At 36.8% G+C, this 20,778-nt stretch overlaps 2 protein-coding genes across 5 annotated transcripts; both read left to right on the plus strand.

Annotated features, from left to right (window-relative positions):
* The first annotated feature begins 8,455 nt into the window (after positions 1-8,455).
* LOC142518266 (uncharacterized) lies at positions 8,456-11,331 on the plus strand. Its single transcript, XM_075621009.1, has 7 exons — positions 8,456-8,536; positions 8,771-8,847; positions 9,363-9,399; positions 9,767-9,840; positions 9,928-10,021; positions 10,150-10,232; positions 10,906-11,331. The coding sequence occupies exons 2-7, from the start codon at positions 8,776-8,778 to the stop codon at positions 11,080-11,082; spliced, it is 537 nt and encodes a 178-aa protein (XP_075477124.1). The 5' UTR covers positions 8,456-8,536; positions 8,771-8,775; the 3' UTR covers positions 11,083-11,331.
* Positions 11,332-13,224: 1,893 nt separating this feature from the next.
* LOC142519185 (uncharacterized) lies at positions 13,225-17,563 on the plus strand. Of its 4 annotated transcripts, none has more exons than XM_075622123.1 (8): positions 13,225-13,396; positions 14,778-14,805; positions 15,042-15,118; positions 15,635-15,671; positions 16,039-16,112; positions 16,200-16,293; positions 16,422-16,504; positions 17,178-17,563. In XM_075622123.1, exons 3-8 carry the CDS (start codon positions 15,047-15,049, stop codon positions 17,352-17,354), a joined length of 537 nt encoding a protein of 178 aa, XP_075478238.1. In that variant the 5' UTR covers positions 13,225-13,396; positions 14,778-14,805; positions 15,042-15,046; the 3' UTR covers positions 17,355-17,563. The 4 variants fall into 4 exon arrangements, with proteins under 4 accessions (XP_075478238.1, XP_075478237.1, XP_075478239.1 ...); XM_075622122.1 differs by having other exon boundaries at positions 14,717-14,805; positions 17,178-17,562; XM_075622124.1 differs by lacking the exon at positions 14,778-14,805.
* The last annotated feature ends 3,215 nt before the right edge of the window (positions 17,564-20,778 follow it).

Here is a 20,778-nt window from a genome sequence, read left to right on the forward strand (position 1 = left end):
ACTTTTGAAGTGGAATTAATTCAACTCAATATGGTTGAGTTTGACATCATCCTTGGAATGGACTGGTTAGCTAAAAACCATGCCATGGTAGACTGTCAAAAGAAAGATATTAGACTTCAGACTTCGACTAAGGAGGAAGTCATATACCATGGGAAGTCCAAAGAAAGGAAATCTCTGTTATCTGCCTCACAAGCCTGGAAAGCCATAAAAGGAGGAGAAGAGATTTATCTGGCAATGATCAATGAAGTCAAGGGAGAAGAAATTCCAAAGATGGAAGCTATACCGATTGTTCAAGAATTTCCAGACGTTTTCCCCGAGGAACTACCGGGAGAGATACCAGATAGGGAAGTAGAATTTGAAATCAATTTGGTCCCTGGTGCTGCACCAATATCAAAGGCACCATACCGAATGGCTCCAGGTTAATTAAAGGAGCTAAAGGAGCAACTGCAAGAATTACTAGACAAGAAGCAGATTCACCCCAGTGCATCCCCGTGGGGAGCCCCAGTGCTTTTTGTAAAGAAAAAGGACGGAAGCATGAGGCTTTGTATTGACTACCGGGAGTTGAACAAGATCACCATAAAGAATAAGTACCCACTCCCAAGAATAGATGATCTTTTCGATCAGTTAAAGGGAGCCAAGGTCTTCTCAAAACTAGATCTGAGATCTGGTTACCATCAGTTGAAGGTCAAAGCGGAAGACATCCCTAAAACTGCTTTTAGGACAAGATATGGACATTACGAATTCACGGTAATGCCTTTTGGCCTAACAAATGCTCCTGCAGCATTCATGGACCTGATGAATCGGGTATTCAAACCATATTTTGACAAGTGTGTGGTTGTCTTTATAGATGATATCCTTGTGTACTCACGAAGTGAAGAAGAACACAAAGAGCATCTGCGTCTCACTTTGCGGACACTTCGAGAAAAGGAACTATACGCCAAATTCAAGAAATGTGAATTTTGGTTAAAAATTGTGGAGTTCTTAGGACATATAATTTCTGAATTAGAAGTGTCAGTAGATCCTAAGAAGGTAGAGGCAATCAAGGATTGGCCACAACCAAAGACAGTGACTGAAGTCAAGAGTTTTCTGGGTTTAGCAGGCTACTATAGAAAATTTGTGGAAGGATTTTCTTCGATAGCCATTCCACTCACCAAACTTACTCAGAAAAATTTGAAATTCATTTGGAATGAAGAATGTGAAAGAAGCTTTGAAACCCTGAAGACGAAACTCGCATCCACACCAGTACTCATTCTTCCCGAGGATGGTAAGAATTTCACTGTATACAGTGACGCATCAAAGGAAGGATTAGGGTGTGTGCTTATGCAGGAGGGTCAGGTAATTGCTTATGCCTCACGACAACTAAAACCATATGAGCAGAATTACCCCACTCATGATTTGGAATTAGCCGCAGTAGTATTCGCGCTTAAAATCTTGTGGCACTACCTTTATGGAGTAAAATGCGAAGTTTTTACTGATCACCAGAGCCTCAAGTACATTTTCACTCAAAAAGAATTAAACATGAGGCAAAGAAGGTGGATGGAACTTCTCAAGGACTATGACCTGTCAATTAATTACCATCCGGGTAAGGCAAATAAGGTGGCAGATGCGTTGAGTCGAAGGAACCCTGGGAAGGTGAACTTAAATTCCCTATCAGTGCAACCAAATCTCCGAGAGACCATCAAATTGAAGCAGAGTCAAGACACCTCCATCCTTAAAATTAAAGAACAAATCCAAGAAGGAAAAGCTCCAGAATTTCAAATTGACGAAAATGGGATACTCTGGATGAAAGGACGATTGTATGTGCCAAACGTCGATAGAATTCGAGAAGAAGTGATGGCCGAGGCACATAAGTCGAGATTTTCAGTACATCCAGGAAGCACCAAGATGTACCGGGATTTGAAATATAATTACTGGTGGAACGGTATGAAAAAAGATGTAGCTGTCTTTGTTGCTAAGTGTTTAGTCTCTCAACAAGTCAAGGCGGAACATCAAAGGCCTTGAGGACTTTTACAGCCATTGGAGATACCAGAATGGAAGTGGGATAACATCTCCATGGATTTCGTAGTGGGACTACCACGATCAAGGCAGGGTCACGATGGGATCTGGGTAATCATTGATAGATTGACCAAGTCTGCCCATTTCTTGCCAGTGCGGATGAATTATAATTTGGATAAATTAGCCACTTTGTATATGGACAACATAGTAAGGCTACATGGAGTTCCGGCAAGTATACTGTCTGATAGAGACCCAAGATTTGTATCAAGATTTTGGAAAAGTTTCCAAAAGGCTATGGGAACCAAGGTCACTCTCAGCACAGCCTATCATCCTCAGATTGATGGTCAAACTGAGAGGACAATTCAGACCCTCGAGGACATGCTGAGGGCATGTGCTTTGGATTTTCCTGGGAACTGGAGTGAACAGTTACCCCTGATAGAATTCTCCTATAACAACAGCTATCACAGTAGCATCGAGATGGCTCCGTATGAGGCATTGTATGGAAGGAAGTGTAGGTCGCCTCTATATTGGGATGAGGTCGGAGAAAAAGCTGTTATCGGACCAGAACTTATTCAGTTAACCATTGATAAAGTAGTCATAATCAAGGAGAGAATCAAGGCAGCCCAAGATAGGCAGAAGAGCTGGGCCGATCTGAAGAGAAGACCCTTACAGTTGGAAATTGGTGAGAAAGCTTACGTTAAGGTCTCTCCCATGAAGGGAGTAGTTCGGTTCAGTAAATCCGGAAAGCTAAATCCAAGGTATGTGGGACCGTTCGAGATACTGGAGAAAGTGGGAACCTTTGCTTACCGTCTAGCTCTGCCACCTGAGATGTCCAGAGTACACAATGTTTTCCATATCTCACAACTGCGGAAATATGTCCCGGATCCGAGTCATGTACTTAAGGTTACACCACTGATGATTGAAGGAAACCTGAATGAAGAACTCAAATATGAAGAAGTCCCTACCCGAATAGTGGACTCGAAAGACCAAGTGTTGAGGAATCGGACAATACCTTATGTCAAAGTACAGTGGTCAAATCATATCGAAAGGGAGGCAACTTGGGAACTCGAAGAGAAAATGCGATCACAATACCCTCATCTGTTCGAAAGATCAAGCTAATGCAAGTTTCGAGGGCAAAACTTTTAATAAGGAGGGAGGGATGTGAGAACCCGAGATTTTACGATCCGAAGCAAATCAAGTAAGTAATACGAACTTGAAACTTTACTCAAACTAAGCTCAAAAATGTTTGTTCCAACTAAATAACTTGACTATTAACTTAGCTTTTCATTAAATTTAACTCGAGGAAGCAACTTCAAAGCTCGGAAATGAGCTCAGCAGGAGTCCAAGCCACAAGTAACTGCGTCCATCGAAGTGTTGTCATGAGAGGAGTAAAACCCCAGCTCAAAGACACGATCTGTCAGCTCAAAGAAGCTCCACCATGTTTGTCCTAACAAGACCAAAACAGGAGCTATAAGTTGAGCCAAGAGTTTGGACAAATTAAATGTGCAAGAATTAACCTTTGCGTTAACCCATGAAGGAGCTGCGGGAGGAGCTAAGGGCTAGGATATATTGATGATGCAGGAAATGACCCTTTAGAAAATCAAGGTGACAATTAAGGAGTGCATGAGATTTTGAGCCACATTCATGAGTAATCTAGAACTTGAAGAATGCATGGGATTTTGGAGATTTATGCATGGAATTTTGGACCAACATTATGATTACATTCAAGCCTTTCTTAGTGACCAAGAATTCGGCCAAGGGGTGGCTAGGTGGAAGGGTTTTTGTGCCTATAAATACCACTCATCTAGGTTGAGAGAAAGGCACCCAAAAAGCAAGCAAGAAAATTCGACTCCCTCTTCCCCTCACTCTCCAAAATTCCGGCCAAGCAAGAAAGGAAGAAAGAAGGGAAGTTCGTGCAGTCCAGTACAAGAACATTGCGTCGAAGTGCTGCTCGATCAACAACAACATTCGTTAAAGTTATGCCGAAGTGCTGCCCGATTTTTGAGAAGATGTGTTGTATCAAAATCTGCAAATACAGTAAATGGGTTTTTGATATGTATATTCGTTTGTATTTTTAAATCTTGAATATATAAGTTATGACATGCATGAATGTGTGTCCTCATTTTCGAAAACAGCATGATGTCCGTCTTTTAAAATTTCGATCGATTATGTGTTTTCTTCTATGTTTCGAAATTCTTTGATTCCGCTGAATCCGTTGAAACTCTGATATCTGAAACTTCTGATAAGTTCTATCTGATAAGTTCTGTCTGTTAATTCTGAAATCTTTGTTACACTGTTACGATTCAATTTGAAATGGGACGAGAATTGTGATTCTGTCTGGCCCTCAATGGTGGGTATAAAATCATTTCTGTTTGGCCTCCAATGGGTGGGTATAAAACCATTTCTGTCTGGCCCCCATCGGTGGGTATAAAACGGTGTTCTGGCCTCACCCCTTAGAGGACTAACATATTGGGGACAATTTGACCATGGAAATGAGATGAGTAACAGTGTTCTGTCTGTTCTGATATGTTCTGTTCTGAATTGAGTAATCGGTTCCCGAATTGTTCTGAATCATCTGATGAATTCTGTCATTTATTCGATTTGTCTCTGTCCTGATAAATTAAGAATATTAAGTTTTGAAAATCTGTTAAAAGAACGTTTTAAGAAAACTAAGTTCTATATGTATCTTTGGAATCGATCGACCCCCACTTGCTGAGTGTTTCCCAAAACACTCACCCCTTACAAATTTCAGATAAAAATGAGGAGCAACTGGATGAGGAAGAGCAAGATGCTTTCTGGGGTTGGTGAACCGGAGATCAAGATCAGAACTCAAGATTTTACTTTTCTTTCGTTTCCGCTATTTGAAACTCTGATGTATTTTATTCCATTGTCATTGTAAGACAATACTGTATTTATGAAAAAGACTGGTTTGATTTGATACGAGGCTTTATTATTTTCAATTTAATTATAAAACAATGTCGGATGTCACCGATGCTTCGGACTCGGGGCGTGACACTTCTCCCATACACGGGGTCCCTCTGGGACCTTGGCTCTTATATGGGCTCCCTCTGGGCTTTGGCCCTCATGTCATCCCCACAAAATTGTAAGTTCGCCGTCCTCACATGAACGGATCCCCCACAAATCATATATCATATGTCACAGTCAATTCACATCCCTCAAAATATTTTTCCTTTTCTTTTAAAAATCTTAAAATAACACAGCTTTCCAAAAATAGCATTTTAAACAGTATAAATTGCACAGCTCTACCATAAATCATAAAATAACATATGATCATCAAAATCAACATTTTATATCATAAAATATCATTTAACAAGAATTATGATCCTTCGGGACGCTGCCAAGCTTTTACGTATTTTTCCAAGTGTAAAATTACCGTTTTGCCCCTGGACGTAAAAATTCTCGATTTTATCTTTTTCTCACTTTTAATGACATAGATTTATTCCCAATAATTATTTAAGCTTACATATAATTTTCCTTAATTTTATTAAGCTTAAATCTAGGCTTTTAAATTAATTTTTTAATTAACGTTTCGTGGGGAGTTTAATTCACGAATAAATTCAAACGTCATTATTTTGATCCCAAATTTTAAACATAACATTTTTATTACCTAAACTACCGTTGTGAGCCATGAAACACACTCGTGGACCCATGATTCTAATTTTAGTCTTATTAAATTTGAAATTGATCCTTATAGGAACACACCGAGCCATCTCCCAAAATACTCGAGCCATGGTCGAGCCACCTCGAGACAAACACTAGCCAACACGTTCATATACCCTATTGACCAAGGCTAGCCTGTGAACCACCCCCCTGGTCCCCGAAACAACCTACTGCCATTCACCCGTTTGCATGTGTGTGCGTGTGTGAGTCTCCTAGCATATCTAGGACTCCTAACCCAACTAGGACACTTCCAGCAGTTTAACCATCGACCCCACTTGACCCTTACTGATCCTAGACCAGTCCCAGACCCAAGCCCACCCAATCACTCCTCGAACCGAGACCAAATCTGCTTGTGTGTGTGCGAGGTGAATTCGACTGATTGATGGTGTGAAGTGTGTGGTTTAAAAGACCTAGGAGTCTTATTTATAATTTAATTAACATATTAATGGGCTTTGGTTTTGGGCTTCCAAGTTTAAGGATAATTAGGCCTACTTAAATAATTAAATTGAGCCCAATAACACTTATTTAATTAAAACATAAAATTTTATAAATTAAGTTTCCATAAAATAATATTTTTGAACTTTTAAAACTTCTTGTTTGCCCAAAACCGGCTTCCCGGGAAAAATCGAGCTCGACTCGTAAAATAATTCGAATTCCAACGTTTTTAGGAAAAATTAAATCATTTTTAATCATATTAGGAAGCCTTGCAATATTTAATGAAAAATACATATTCTTGTCTTGGTCGTCCCCGGTCTCCTTTCCCCTGCCTATTATCGAATATTCGGGTAAAATCCTTAATTTCATGTAATCATGTCATATTATCATTTAATCATGCAATCATACATTTAATCATATAATAAATATCTTGCTAGCATTTAAAATCAATTAAATAAAACAATTAAGCAATTAAAACAATTTTGCATGCATTCGTTTTACGTAGGTTGGTTTTTCGGACGTTACATAAAATATCATTTAACATGCGTTATGATCCTTCAAGACGTTGCCAAGCTTTTTCGTAATACCCAAGTGTAAAATGATCGTTTTGCCCCTACACGTAAAAATTCTCGATTTTGATTTTTCTTACTTTTAATGACATGGACTTATCTCAAATAATTATTTAAGCTTAACTCTAATTTTTCATAATTTTATTTAGCTTAATTCGAGGCTTTTCATTTAGTTCCCTAATTAATAATTCGTGAGACGTTTAATTCCCGAATAAATTCAAACTTTAATATTTTCTTCCCAAATTGTAAACATAGATTTTTTATTACTTAAACTATCCTTGTGAGCCATTAACCACCCCCGTGGACCCATGGTCCGAATTTTCTTATTAATTTTCGCAATATTGACCCTTAATTGGACCCACCGAGCCATTTCCCAATTTTGCTGAGCCACGGTCGAGCCACCTCAAGCCAGACCCTAGCCAACACATCTAGGTACCCTCCTAACCAACCCTGACCCTTAGAACCAGAACCTAGCTCGCGCATGAGCCCTGAACCGTAGATACAAAGGTGCGCGTGTGAGGTTTCTCAAGCCTAAGACTCCTAGTTGCCCTAGGACTCTCCTACTCGAGCCACTACCAAGCCCACCTGACCCTCACCGACTCTGGACCACGCCCAGACCCAACAAAGCCCAGCCCAAGCCCTTGAAACCCACGCACGAAGCCCTGCAATCAGAGCAAGTTGCGCGCACGTACTCCCTTGCTATGGTCGAGCCATCAGCGAATCACTCAGCACCACGCATGACCCGACCCCTGACCATCCTCCCTAGACCCTATTGGACCAATCCTGAGTCGCCCAGCCCCAGCCGCGAGCCCCCTTGGCTGCAGCCTCCTAGCGCGCGCATGGGGAGGAGTCCCTCTTCATGTGGACTCTTCCCCATCCCAAGAAATCGAGTCCTAGCCATGCTAGGACCCTTCCTAATCATAGACCGAGACCAACCCTGCCCCTGGACCAGCCCTGGACGCTCCCCACGTGACCATGCAAGATAGCCGAGCCACTTTCTCAATTATGATGCTAGGAAACCCTAGGTGGAGCTCCTTGCTTTCCCTTTGATTCCAGCTCTCATTTTATCACTTTTACGACTCTTTTATGTCCCTTAAACATCCCCTAATGGCAGCGTGTCCTTAGGTTTCATAACATTTTCAAAACAAGCGTAAAAGCATCCAAACTTTTAAAAATATTTGTTCTAACGATGAACCAATCGTACAAGCATATTTTTCATGCAAAGATAACCATAAAATGCATAATATTGTTTGAATGATGCATCAAAGGATTTAGAAAACATACCTTTGCGTTTAAAACACTCGAATATTCAATCGTCGACGTGGGGCACGAAGAAGAACGAACAGGCGACGAAGACTCCTTGATTTTCTTTCTTACAAATTCTCAAAATTTTGATGTGTGTGTGCTGTGAAATTTCGGCTGATTCTGTTGCTTGGGAAGCATAGGTTACATATTTATAGATTTAACTGCATGATAATGAGCTTTAGTTTTGGGCCTCTAAGTATAAGAGCAATTGGGCCTACTCAATTTGGTTAAATTGGGCTCAATAACTCTTATTTAATTAAAACATAAATGTTTATAAAATTTAGTTTCCAAAAATAATATTTCTGATCATTTAAAAACGCCACGTTATTCCAAATCCGGCTTCCCGGGAAAAATTGAGCTTGACTCGTAAAATAATTTGAACTCTACTATATTTAGAAAAATTAAATCAATTTTAATCATATTAAGAAGCCTTGAAAATATATAATGAAAAATATTTATTCTTGTCTTGGTTGAAGTGGGGGAAGGAATTCGAGTCATAAAATCGGGATTTCGATCTTTGTAGGTGTCAAATTCCGAGGATATCATTCGAGGTAAAACTATTTTGTGTTCAATCCTTTTCATTTTAAGCCATTATTGTTCTAGGTTGTGTTCCTGTTTTAAGCATTTTATGGCGACGAATTTGCATAGATCTTAGCCCTATCTGGCTGTAGTTTACGGAATTGGTTTTTGTAGAATTTTGTTAAAAAATTTGGAAGATAGTTCGTCTATACCTCGTTTTGTGAGCTGGGTTGGTTAATGGTAATATATTTCCATATATTTTACAGAACACATGTTTACGAATGATCAGAGACAAAAAGAGCGCGCTGGAAAATATGGAAGCTCCAGGGTGCAATACCTTCAAGTGAAACCATTTACATGTCGTGCAGAGTATCATGGCTTTGTTTAGTTTTTATTTTGAGAATTTTGGGTCAAGTATTGCGGGAAAAAACAAAGATCTGGTTTTAATAACTAGGTGGATAAAATTATTTGGGATACAATATAATATAATAATTAAACGTGTTTGAGAGATAATGATAAGTTTAATTGAAAGCAATGATCATGTTTTGAAATGCGAAAAGCTCGGAAGTTTTGTTTACGGGGAAGAGAATAATAAAGACGAATAATAGTTTTTGCTTTTATTTTGGTATTGAGAAATTGTTTCCGGAAAATGAAAATGAGCAATGCTGAAATGTTTTACCTTTCCTAAAAGCTTTAATCTTCGGCTCTTTAATGAATCATTTCAACTATATGTCGGACATTTGTGAAATATGGATTGAGTTGTGAAAAAATGGTACCTTTTTAGGTACTGATTATTGAATGGTTTCTGCTACTCAAACCTTTTGAGTTGTTAATGGATGCTCAATTTGAATTTTATAGGAGCTGGTTTCTCAGTTTCAGAATGCATCTGATGAAGGTAGAGGGCCCAAGTTTCATTCTAGTAATCACTATATGTTATTCAATCTATATAGTTTTCTTCAGTATGAAAATGGGTGTTAAAGTGGAACTTGGACACAAGAGTTGGGTATTTTGGAATTGTCTGTCAAAATTGAGCATATAAAATTGACTGCTATATACTCAATTTTTTGATAGTACACTAGATTCGGAGTGATGGGGTGTGGTAATTGTTGCTTCTAGGATCATGATCTTGTGCTTCCTAATAGCACTTCGATACTTTGATGATTGGATGTGTTTCAACAGTACTGATTATAGCCTTATTTTTTCCCTAGTCACTTTTTCAATACGATATCATTTATGGTCATTTAACTTTCTGATGGTTGCAGAAACGAAAGAGAAAATCGTTGCTAATTTGGCAAACTTTGCATATGATCCATACAATTACACCTTTCTACGTCAGGTTCGAAATTTTTATGTTCAATGGCTAAGTTGACTCCAACATGTGTTATATGACACGCTAATTTTGATTTTATGTGATCTTAAGCAGCTGAATGTTATTGAACTTTTCTTGGACTGCTTAACAGAGCCCAATGAGAGGCTTGTGGAGTTTGGTGTTGGAGGAATCTGCAATTCTTGTGTAGGTAGAACATTAAAACGATAAATTACCTATCTAAGGGGAAAGTTCGATGCTCTTCTCCTTTTCCACTATTGATTGTTCAGATTTCTAAGTTTACAGGCTTAAATTTTTACTGTTATCGCCAATGTGCAGATCCAACAAATGCTGCAGTTGTCATTCAGTGTGGTGGGATTCCTCTTGTCATCCAATGTTTATCAAGCCCCGTTGGAAACACGGTAAAGAACGTAAATTTGTGTCACTAGTCATTTGCATCATTCATTTGTTGTCTCAAACCACTTGTAACTTTAGATCCAAATCTCAGAAGGGAAAAGATTGTCTCGGCATCCTCCTTGTGTGTGATGTTCCGTTTAATTACATTTAACAGGAGTTGCTTTACAAAATGTGCTTTGTTGTAGCGTCAACTGGTCCATCGACTTGGTCACTTGAGTAATAATAGAAAATATAAATTTTGAAACCCACACCATGAGTCATTTGGCAAATTGTTTTTAAATGAACTGTGTCTGTTTGTTTAGCTGATAACCTATAGTTGTGATTGTAGAATGTAGACTTTAGTCAGCTTTGTCTGAAAGCCTTGAATGAAAGACTATTGGTTTGCATCATCATGGCATTGATGAAAAGCACAACACTCACCTTTTCGTCCATGCATTTTGTAGATGCCTCTAATGCTGTGCTATTTTCTAAAATAACATATATCTTTCTAATAAGTAGTTCTTGAAAGTAAGATGAGAGATCTTCTTTAGTGCCAGAATATTTTTCTGGATTTAATTCAACTTTGGTTACGATTAATGAATCAAAATTTACTACTCAATTTTCTTCTGAGACTCCTGGAGCTTTCGTCTCTAGCTAACTTTACCTCAATGGTCCAAATTCTAAACGTTTACTTTGCAGGTGAGTTATGCTCTTGGGGCACTGTATTATCTCTGTAATCCTTCTACAGAGGAAGAAATTTTGAAACCTGAGGTGGTAGAGGTCATTGAAAAGTTTTCTGGCGCTGGTGCGGTCAATGTGAGCTTAAGTAATCTGGCTCGGGCTTTCTTGGATAAGCATGTAACTAAGCTTGACTGAGTGAGATGCAGGAATCTCTGGGATATGCAAGTGAACTTTTTTCGTGTGACTCAATTTAGGACCCAAGTGTTGGGAGGCCAACCGTTCGACCACTGAAATCACTTGTCTTCCCGACAGATAGGTTAGATTTGATATATTCATATATAGATTGTAGATTGGATTTACTAGAATTGTTGGTACCATTTTTTTAATAAAAAGATTAGCTCTTTCTGCATTTGATTGAGCCTTTCTCACCGTTTTCGATGTTAAAACGGTGAAATCTATATTGCAAAGGTCCTAATGTCATTCCGACTTTTACCAAAACTTTTGATGCAAGATTTCCAACGATTTTGAATCATACAACAATATCATATATAACAAAATAGTAATTGAAACGTAAACAAATGAACCACTGGCTGGGCTTTTCAAAATCACATAGAACTCAAATCCTCTTGATCTTTGAATTCTCACGTTTCTTGTGAAAATCCACAATCCCCATCTTCAAGAATGTTCTATCATCCAACGCTCTTGTTGTGGACTAAAATGCCAATGTTTGTCCTTTCTTGACAGTTTCAACTTCTGCTCAAAATAGACACTACAAAAAAAAACTGTTGGATTAGCGACGGTTTCAGGATAAACTGTCGCTATTATAGAGACGGTTTTTGTTAAACCGTCGCTTGCTTTAGTAGCGACGGTTTATCATAAAACCGTCACCTACTAAAGTAAGCGACGATTTATCCTAAAATCGTTGCTAATATTGCGACTGTTCGAACAAACCCGTCATCATTTTGTACGACGGGTTTTTTGACCGTCGCCGTTGACGACGTTTATATTTAAGTCTGTCGCCATAAAAAACCCGTCGCCATGTGCGAAGGAATAATACAAGACTGTCGCAATATTCGGCGACGGTTTTTGTAGACCGTCGCCGATTAGCGACGGTTTTTGCAAAACCGTCGCTATGATTCTATATACTAGCCACCAAGGCACACACATTGCGTGTGTCATGAATATATGAGGCTAATATATTAAACATTCATGAGTTTACAACACCATGATAGTAAAAAAGTTTGTACTTGATTCCAAAGCTTAAATAAATATGTCAAACTCAATTTTTTACCTCACATGATATAAGTGTTGACCATAAAAAATAATATTCTTTTGAAGCAGTAATATAATCTCATGTGAAATAATGATAAACTTCAATATAAAATAAATAAACATTCTTTTGAAGCAGTAATATAATCAAACTAAAATTTATTGAATATAAAAACCTAAAATTTGTCGTCTACATTCACCCAATAAATTTTAAAATAAAAAATCAAGTTGTAGATATATTTAAGCATTTTATGCATAAGCTAAACCCTCTCTGGTCAACCGTAATAAGAAAATATGTGAGATATTAGATCATAAGATTTTGAAGCTTTTAAAAAACATATTATCTCACCTACAAGATCAAAACGAACAAACGAATTTGATATGGCCACTAATATAAAGCAACATAATAAATCATAGGCCATAAACTAATTCATTGTTAAAAACATAACAGATGAAGATGGGGGCGAATAGACCATAAACTAATTCATTGTAATCAGTAAACCATGGTTCATCAAAGCTAACTAAAATAATATTATGCAACTCCTGAGCAAGCAGATGCAGTTGGAATGAATGCATAGAAGGTGAAGACAACATCTATAAAATGAACATCGCCAGAATGGCAAAAACCTAATGAATCTGTATCATGTAAGATCTCCAGTCAGCTTAAATGAGCAGCTGTACTTGCTAAATTTTGCAATATTTATATCTATGTTTTGTTCAAATTCTGAGTGGTGGTGACATTTTTCTGCGCATGTTCTAGGATTTACTTCCAAATTTAGGTCCATGACACATTTAGAAATTCAAATCTGTTGGTATGTATTGTTCGGTTATTTTTCTCTTCGTAGACCGTCGCAATTAGCGACGCTCTTAACTACCGTCGCCAATAGCGACCGTTCTACAGAAACCGTCGCCGATCAAAATCGGCGACGTAAAAACCGTCGCTACTTAGCGACAGTTTAGCTTGATGCCGTCGCTAATGGCAACCGTATATATTAATACCGTCGCTAATGGCGACGGTGTATGAAAAAACCGTCGCTATAGATCTATATATTCCGAGGTTCGCACATTTTCTTCAGCGATTTTCGCCTTTCTTCTCTGGTAGTAGCGTAACTCTATCAATTTTTTCGAAGTTTCGGTTTTTTTACTTTGTACTAACATTTTTTCGTATTAATTTCGTAGATTTGCTCGTCGGTGTGATTTTCCAGCGTTACGTGGATCTGTATATATTCGCGCACGTCAGGTTTTTAAAGTGTTTTCTTTACAGAAAATTTAATATTTAATTTTATTTTTTGCGTAGGAGTTGATTTATGAATTTTAGCGTAGTGGTTGATTAAAAACCGTCGCTTCATTAAGCTACGGTTTTCTCAAAAACTTTCGCTTAATATATTGACGGTCTTGTCAAAAACCTTCGCTTAATATATCGACGATTTTGTCAAAAACCGTCGCTTAATATATCGAACGGTTTGTATGTAAACCGTCGCTTAATATAGCGACAGTATTCTTCAACAAAACCGTCGCTAATTTGTAACGGTTTTTGGGAAACCGTCGCTGATAGAAGGCGACGTGCCCTCCGGTTACGGACCACCAAACCGTCGCTAAATTTGCATGCATGTGGTTTACGAGTGTTGGTTTTTCGAACGTCACACTATCTTCTTACAAATATCAACATATTTTGATCATAAAGTTAATTTACAATCAAAGAAATTATCCCTTCCAAGTTTTGTGGAGAAGTAAATTTGCAAAAAAAAAAAAAGTTATTAATTGTCAAAATTAATAATTAAATAGTGTTATAGTAAAAAATTGTGTTGAGTCAATGAGATTTGCTTGGAGTAACAGTAGACTAGACCCAAACCTCGCCCCTCAACCCAAACATCAATCCCTCGATCCACACGTTGGTCGAGCTCTTTGTTTGGCTCGACCCAGGTGTGAAGAGCTCGACCCACCTGGGTCGTGCTCACGACCAAGGTGTTAAGTTGCTACCCATAGTTCAATTTTGGTCACGGTGTGTGCGTGTGTCCAAATCGATGATGGGGAACAGCTAGAACAAGAAATTAACAAATATATCTACAACACCCTAATCAAATTTATGAGTCGAGCTCGATCCAACCAAAAATATAGTGGTAAAATTAAAAATAATAAGTTGATTTATTACCAATACGTGATTCTCTCGTTGGATTTCTTCCCAACCAATATCTTGTAGACTCATTGTTACAATCTACAGCGAGAAACCAAAAAAAATTGAAGTGATGCAAAGAAGGATATGAGAATAACGATAACAAAAAATTAGGAAGATTGGAAAGAATTGAGGGTGAGATGTGGGTCAGATTAGATCGTATAAGTTTTTTATTTAATTAAATTTTAAATTTTATTATATATAAAATTAAAATGAAAATTTAAATACACTCATTAAAAAAAATTAAATTTTAAATAAGTATAAATAAAAGACAAGAAATAAATTTCATCCCACACTTTTTTTTTAATAAACAATTCCACGAGTACCGATTTCTGTCATTTTCCCTCAAAGTTCAAACTCTCTACGCCGTATAAAATTATATACCAGGTGATTTTTTGAAGTGGGGGAAGGAATTCGAGTCATAAAATCGGGATTTCGATCTTTGTAGGTGTCAAATTCCGAGGATATCATTCGAGGTAAAACTATTTTGTGTTCAATCCTTTTCATTTTAAGCCATTATTGTTCTAGGTTGTGTTCCTGTTTTAAGCATTTTATGGCGACGAATTTGCATAGATCTTAGCCCTATCTGGCTGTAGTTTACGGAATTGGTTTTTGTAGAATTTTGTTAAAAAATTTGGAAGATAGTTCGTCTATACCTCGTTTTGTGAGCTGGGTTGGTTAATGGTAATATGTTTCCATATATATTTTACAGAACACATGTTTACGAATGATCAGAGACAAAAAGAGCGCGCTGGAAAATATGGAAGCTCCAGGGTGCAATACCTTCAGGTGAAACCATTTACATGTCGTGCAGAGTATCATGGCTTTGTTTAGTTTTTATTTTGAGAATTTTGGGTCAAGTATTGCGGGAAAAAAACAAAGATCTGGTTTTAATAACTAGGTGGATAAAATTATTTGGGATACCATATAATATAATAATTAAACGTGTTTGAGAGATGATGGTAAGTTTAATTGAAAGCAATGATCATGTTTTGAAATGCGAAAAGCCCAGAAGTTTTGTTTACGGGGAAGAGAATAATAAAGACGAATAATAGTTTTTGCTTTTATTTTGGTATTGAGAAATTGTTTCCGGAAAATGAAAATGAGCAATGCTGAAATGTTTTACCTTTCCTAAAAGCTTTAATCTTCGGCTCTTTAATGAATCATTTCAACTATATGTCGGACATTTGTGAAATATGGATTGAGTTGTGAAAAAATGGTACCTTTTTAGGTACTGATTATTGAATGGTTTCTGCTACTCAAACCTTTTGAGTTGTTAATGGATGCTCAATTTGAATTTTTTAGGAGCTGGTTTCTCAGTTTCAGAATGCATCTGATGAAGGTAGAGGGCCCAAGTTTCATTCTAGTAATCACTATATGTTATTCAATCTATATAGTTTTCTTCAGTATGAAAATGGGTGTTAAAGTGGAACTTTGACACAAGAGTTGGGTATTTTGGAATTGTCTGTCAAAATTGAGCATATAAAATTGACTGCTATATACTCAATTTTTTGATAGTACACTAGATTCGGAGTGATGGGGTGTGGTAATTGTTGCTTCTAGGATCATGATCTTGTGCTTCCTAATAGCACTTCGATACTTTGATGATTGGATGTGTTTCAACAGTACTGATTATAGCCTTATTTTTTCCCTAGTCACTTTTTCAATACGATATCATTTATGGTCATTTAACTTTCTGATGATTGCAGAAACGAAAGAGAAAATCGTTGCTAATTTGGCAAATTTTGCATATGATCCATACAATTACACCTTTCTACGTCAGGTTCGAAATTTTTATGTTCAATGGCTAAGTTGACTCCAACATGTGTTATATGACACGCTAATTTTGATTTTATGTGATCTTAAGCAGCTGAATGTTATTGAACTTTTCTTGGACTGCTTAACAGAGCCCAATGAGAGGCTTGTGGAGTTTGGTGTTGGAGGAATCTGCAATTCTTGTGTAGGTAGAACATTAAAACGATAAATTACCTATCTAAGGGGAAAGTTCGATGCTCTTCTCCTTTTCCACTATTGATTGTTCAGATTTCTAAGTTTACAGGCTTAAATTTTTACTGTTATCGCCAATGTGCAGATCCAACAAATGCTGCAGTTGTCATTCAGTGTGGTGGGATTCCTCTTGTCATCCAATGCTTATCAAGCCCCGTTGGAAACACGGTAAAGAACGTAAATTTGTGTCACTAGTCATTTGCATCATTCATTTGTTGTCTCAAACCACTTGTAACTTTAGATCCAAATCTCAGAAGGGAAAAGATTGTCTCGGCATCCTCCTTGTGTGTGATGTTCCGTTTAATTACATTTAACAGGAGTTGCTTTACAAAATGTGCTTTGTTGTAGCGTCAACTGGTCCATCGACTTGGTCACTTGAGTAATAATAGAAAATATAAATTTTGAAACCCACACCATGAGTCATTTGGCAAATTGTTTTTAAATGAACTGTGTCTGTTTGTTTAGCTGATAACCTATAGTTGTGATTGTAGAATGTAGACTTTAGTCAGCTTTGTCTGAAAGCCTTGAATGAAAGACTATTGGTTTGCATCATCATGGCATTGATGAAAAGCACAACACTCACCTTTTCGTCCATGCATTTTGTAGATGCCTCTAATGCTGTGCTATTTTCTAAAATAACATATATCTTTCTAATAAGTAGTTCTTGAAAGTAAGATGAGAGATCTTCTTTAGTGCCAGAATATTTTTCTGGATTTAATTCAACTTTGGTTACGATTAATGAATCAAAATTTACTACTCAATTTTCTTCTGAGACTCCTGGAGCTTTCGTCTCTAGCTAACTTTACCTCAATGGTCCAAATTCTAAACGTTTACTTTGCAGGTGAGTTATGCTCTTGGGGCACTGTATTATCTCTGTAATCCTTCTACAGAGGAAGAAATTTTGAAACCTGAGGTGGTAGAGGTCATTGAAAAGTTTTCTGGCGCTGGTGCGGTCAATGTGAGCTTAAGTAATCTGGCTCGGGCTTTCTTGGATAAGCATGTAACTAAGCTTGACTGAGTGAGATGCAGGAATCTCTGGGATATGCAAGTGAACTTTTTTCGTGTGACTCAATTTAGGACCCAAGTGTTGGGAGGCCAATCGTTCGACCACTGAAATCACTTGTCTTCCCGACAGATAGGTTAGATTTGATATATTCATATATAGATTGTAGATTGGATTTACTAGAATTGTTGGTACCATTTTTTTAATAAAAAGATTAGCTCTTTCTGCATTTGATTGAGCCTTTCTCACCGTTTTCGATGTTAAAACGGTGAAATCTATATTGCAAAGGTCCTAACGTCATTCTGACTTTTACCAAAACTTTTGATGCAAGATTTCCAACGATTTTTAATCATACAACAATATCATATATATAACAAAATAGTAATTGAAACGTAAACAAATGAACCACTGGCTGGGCTTTTCAAAATCACATAGAACTCAAATCCTCTTGATCTTTGAATTCTCACGTTTCTTGTGAAAATCCACAATCCCCATCTTCAAGAATGTTCTATCATCCAACGCTCTTGTTGTGGACTAAAATGCCAATGTTTGTCCTTTCTTGACAGTTTCAACTTCTGCTCAAAACAGACACTACAAAAAAAAAACTGTTGGATTAGCGACGGTTTCAGGATAAACTGTCGCTATTATAGAGACGGTTTTTGTTAAACCGTCGCTTGCTTTAGTTCGACGGTTTAACATAAAACCGTCACCTACTAAAGTAAGCGACGATTTATCCTAAAATCGTCGCTAATATTGCGACTGTTCGAACAAACCCGTCGTCATTTTGTGCGACGGGTTTTTTGACCGTCGCCGTTGACGACGTTTATATTTAAGTCTGTCGCCATAAAAAACCCGTCGCCATGTGCGAAGGAATAATACAAGACTGTCGCAATATTCGGCAACGGTTTTTGTAGACCGTCGCCGATTAGCGACGGTTTTTGCAAAAACCGTCGCTATGATTCTATATACTAGCCACCAAGGCACACACATTGCGTGTGTCATGAATATATGAGGCTAATATATTAAACCTTCATGATATAAAGTGTTGACCATAAAAAATAATATTCTTTTGAAGCAGTAATATAATCTCATGTGAAATAATGATAAACTTCAATATAAAATAAATAAACATTCTTTTGAAGCAGTAATATCATCAAACTAAAATTTATTGAATATAAAAACCTAAAATTTGTCGTCTACATTCACCCAATAAATTTTAAAAAAAAATCAAGTTGTAGATATATTTAAGCATTTTATGCATAAGCTAAACCCTCTCTGGTCAACCGTAATAAGAAAATATTCATTTTATCGAATCATACCATAGTTCAACCTAAACATACAAAATAAATAGAACAATCTATTAAAGCGTGATATAAAAAATCGATATGACATAACAAAATGTAAACTATTGCAAGGATTTCGCTAAATACATGGCAAATAAAGTAGAAATTGGTAAACTCCTTTTATTTGCCAAAAAAAAAACCAAAAAAAAAGCCGAAATATTGTAAGTAGATGACTTGACAAAGAGAAAGAATACAAATTGTAGCAATAGTCGCAGAATGTAAAGTTAAGACAAACAATTACTAAATTAACTTCGCTACATTTAAATCATGGTCGGAATACACATAATATGTTTTGCTTAAGTTGAAATAGAAATAAACAAATAAAGTAGATAGAACAATAGAAATAATAAATTTGCAAATCCATGCTAAGGTAGAGTTTATTAATGTAATACAAAGAATTTTGTCCTTTCTTGACAGTTTCAACTTCTGCTCAAAACAGACACTACAAAAAAACGGTTGGATTAGCGACGGTTTTAGGATTAACCGTCGCTATTATAGCGACGATTTTTGTTAAACCGTCGTAAACCGTCGCTTTAAAAGCGGTGGTTTATCATAAAACCGTCGCCTACTAAAATAAGCGACGGTTTATCAAAACCTGTCGCTCTAATAGCGATGGTTTATCCTAAAATCATCGCTAATATTGCGACTGTTCGAACAAATCCGTCGTCATTTTGTGCGACGGGTTTTTTGACCGTCGCCTTTGGCGACGTTTATATTTAAGTCCGTCACCATATTAGACCCGTCGCCATGTGCGACGGAATAATACAAGACCGTCGCAATTTTTGGCGACGGTTTTTATAGACCGTCGCTATCAGCGACGGTTTTCGACTACCATCGCCAATAGCGACGGTTGTGCACAAACCGTTGTCGATTAGCGACGGTTTTTGCAAAAACCGTCGCTATGATTCTATATATTAGCCACCAAGGCACACGCATTGCGTGTGTCTTGAATATATGAGGCTAATATATTAAACCTTCATGAGTTTACAACACCATGACAGTAAAAAAATTTGTACTTGATTCCAAAGCTTAAATAAATATGCCAAGCTCAATTTTTTTACCTCACATGATATAAGTGTTGACCATAAAAAATAATATTATTTTGAAGCAGTAATATCATCTCATGTGAAATAATGATAAACTTCAATATAAAATAAATAGACATTCTTTTGAAGCAGTAATATCATCAAACTAAAATTTATTGAATATAAAAACCTAAAATTTTTCGTCTACATAATATGTTTTGCTTAAGTTGAAATAGAAATAAACAAATTAAGTAGATAGAACAATAGAAATAATAAATTTGCAAATCCATGCTAAGGTAGAGTTTATTAATGTAATACAAAGAATTTTAAAAGCCTGAGGTTTTGGCTATTTATGGACAGTATTTGTCAGATTTCTGCCTCCATCATACGCGTTCTTCATGTATGAATCTTCAGATTTAAATACATACGTAGCAAAGATTCAAATATGTCAGAAAGTAAAGATGCAAATGATGCATATAAAAGTTCATATTTTGACATCAGAAATCTGCTAGATTTTGAAACATTTGAGTTTAAAATCTACCAACCAAAATGTAAATTTGTCTGTAAAAATTATAATAAAACAATGTCTAAGAAGCTCAAATATAATGATTTAGTGAATCTGTTAAGAATATGTAACGTACTGTACTTCTGAACTACTTGAAATTTGCGGAAAAATAAAAATTTTCTTAAATATGAAATAAACTTTCGAATTTGTATTAAAATGTCTCGTTCGTCTAAAAACATTTGCCATAAACCAAACACACTCAAATTTGCCAACCGTCTAAAAGTATTTGCAATAAAAGATCACCATAGAAATTTTGCTAACGAAAATACTTGTTCTAGAACATCGTAAACAACATGAAATCAGAGTATTTGAAACTTTCATAAATTCTTAAAAACATGGCAGTCCTTCGGGTTTAGCCTCCCGCTCAGTCCAAGCCAGCTCACTGGTCCTCACCCTCGTCTCCTCAAATGCATCCTCACCTGCATTGATCAAGTCTAGTGAGTCTAAAAGATTCAACACGTATAAACTGAAAATAGCAAGTAATACGTAATAAAATCACATGCAAC

Source organism: Primulina tabacum, chromosome 11 (genome assembly GCF_025594145.1).
Source record: "Primulina tabacum isolate GXHZ01 chromosome 11, ASM2559414v2, whole genome shotgun sequence".
Lineage (NCBI taxonomy): Eukaryota > Viridiplantae > Streptophyta > Magnoliopsida > Lamiales > Gesneriaceae > Primulina > Primulina tabacum.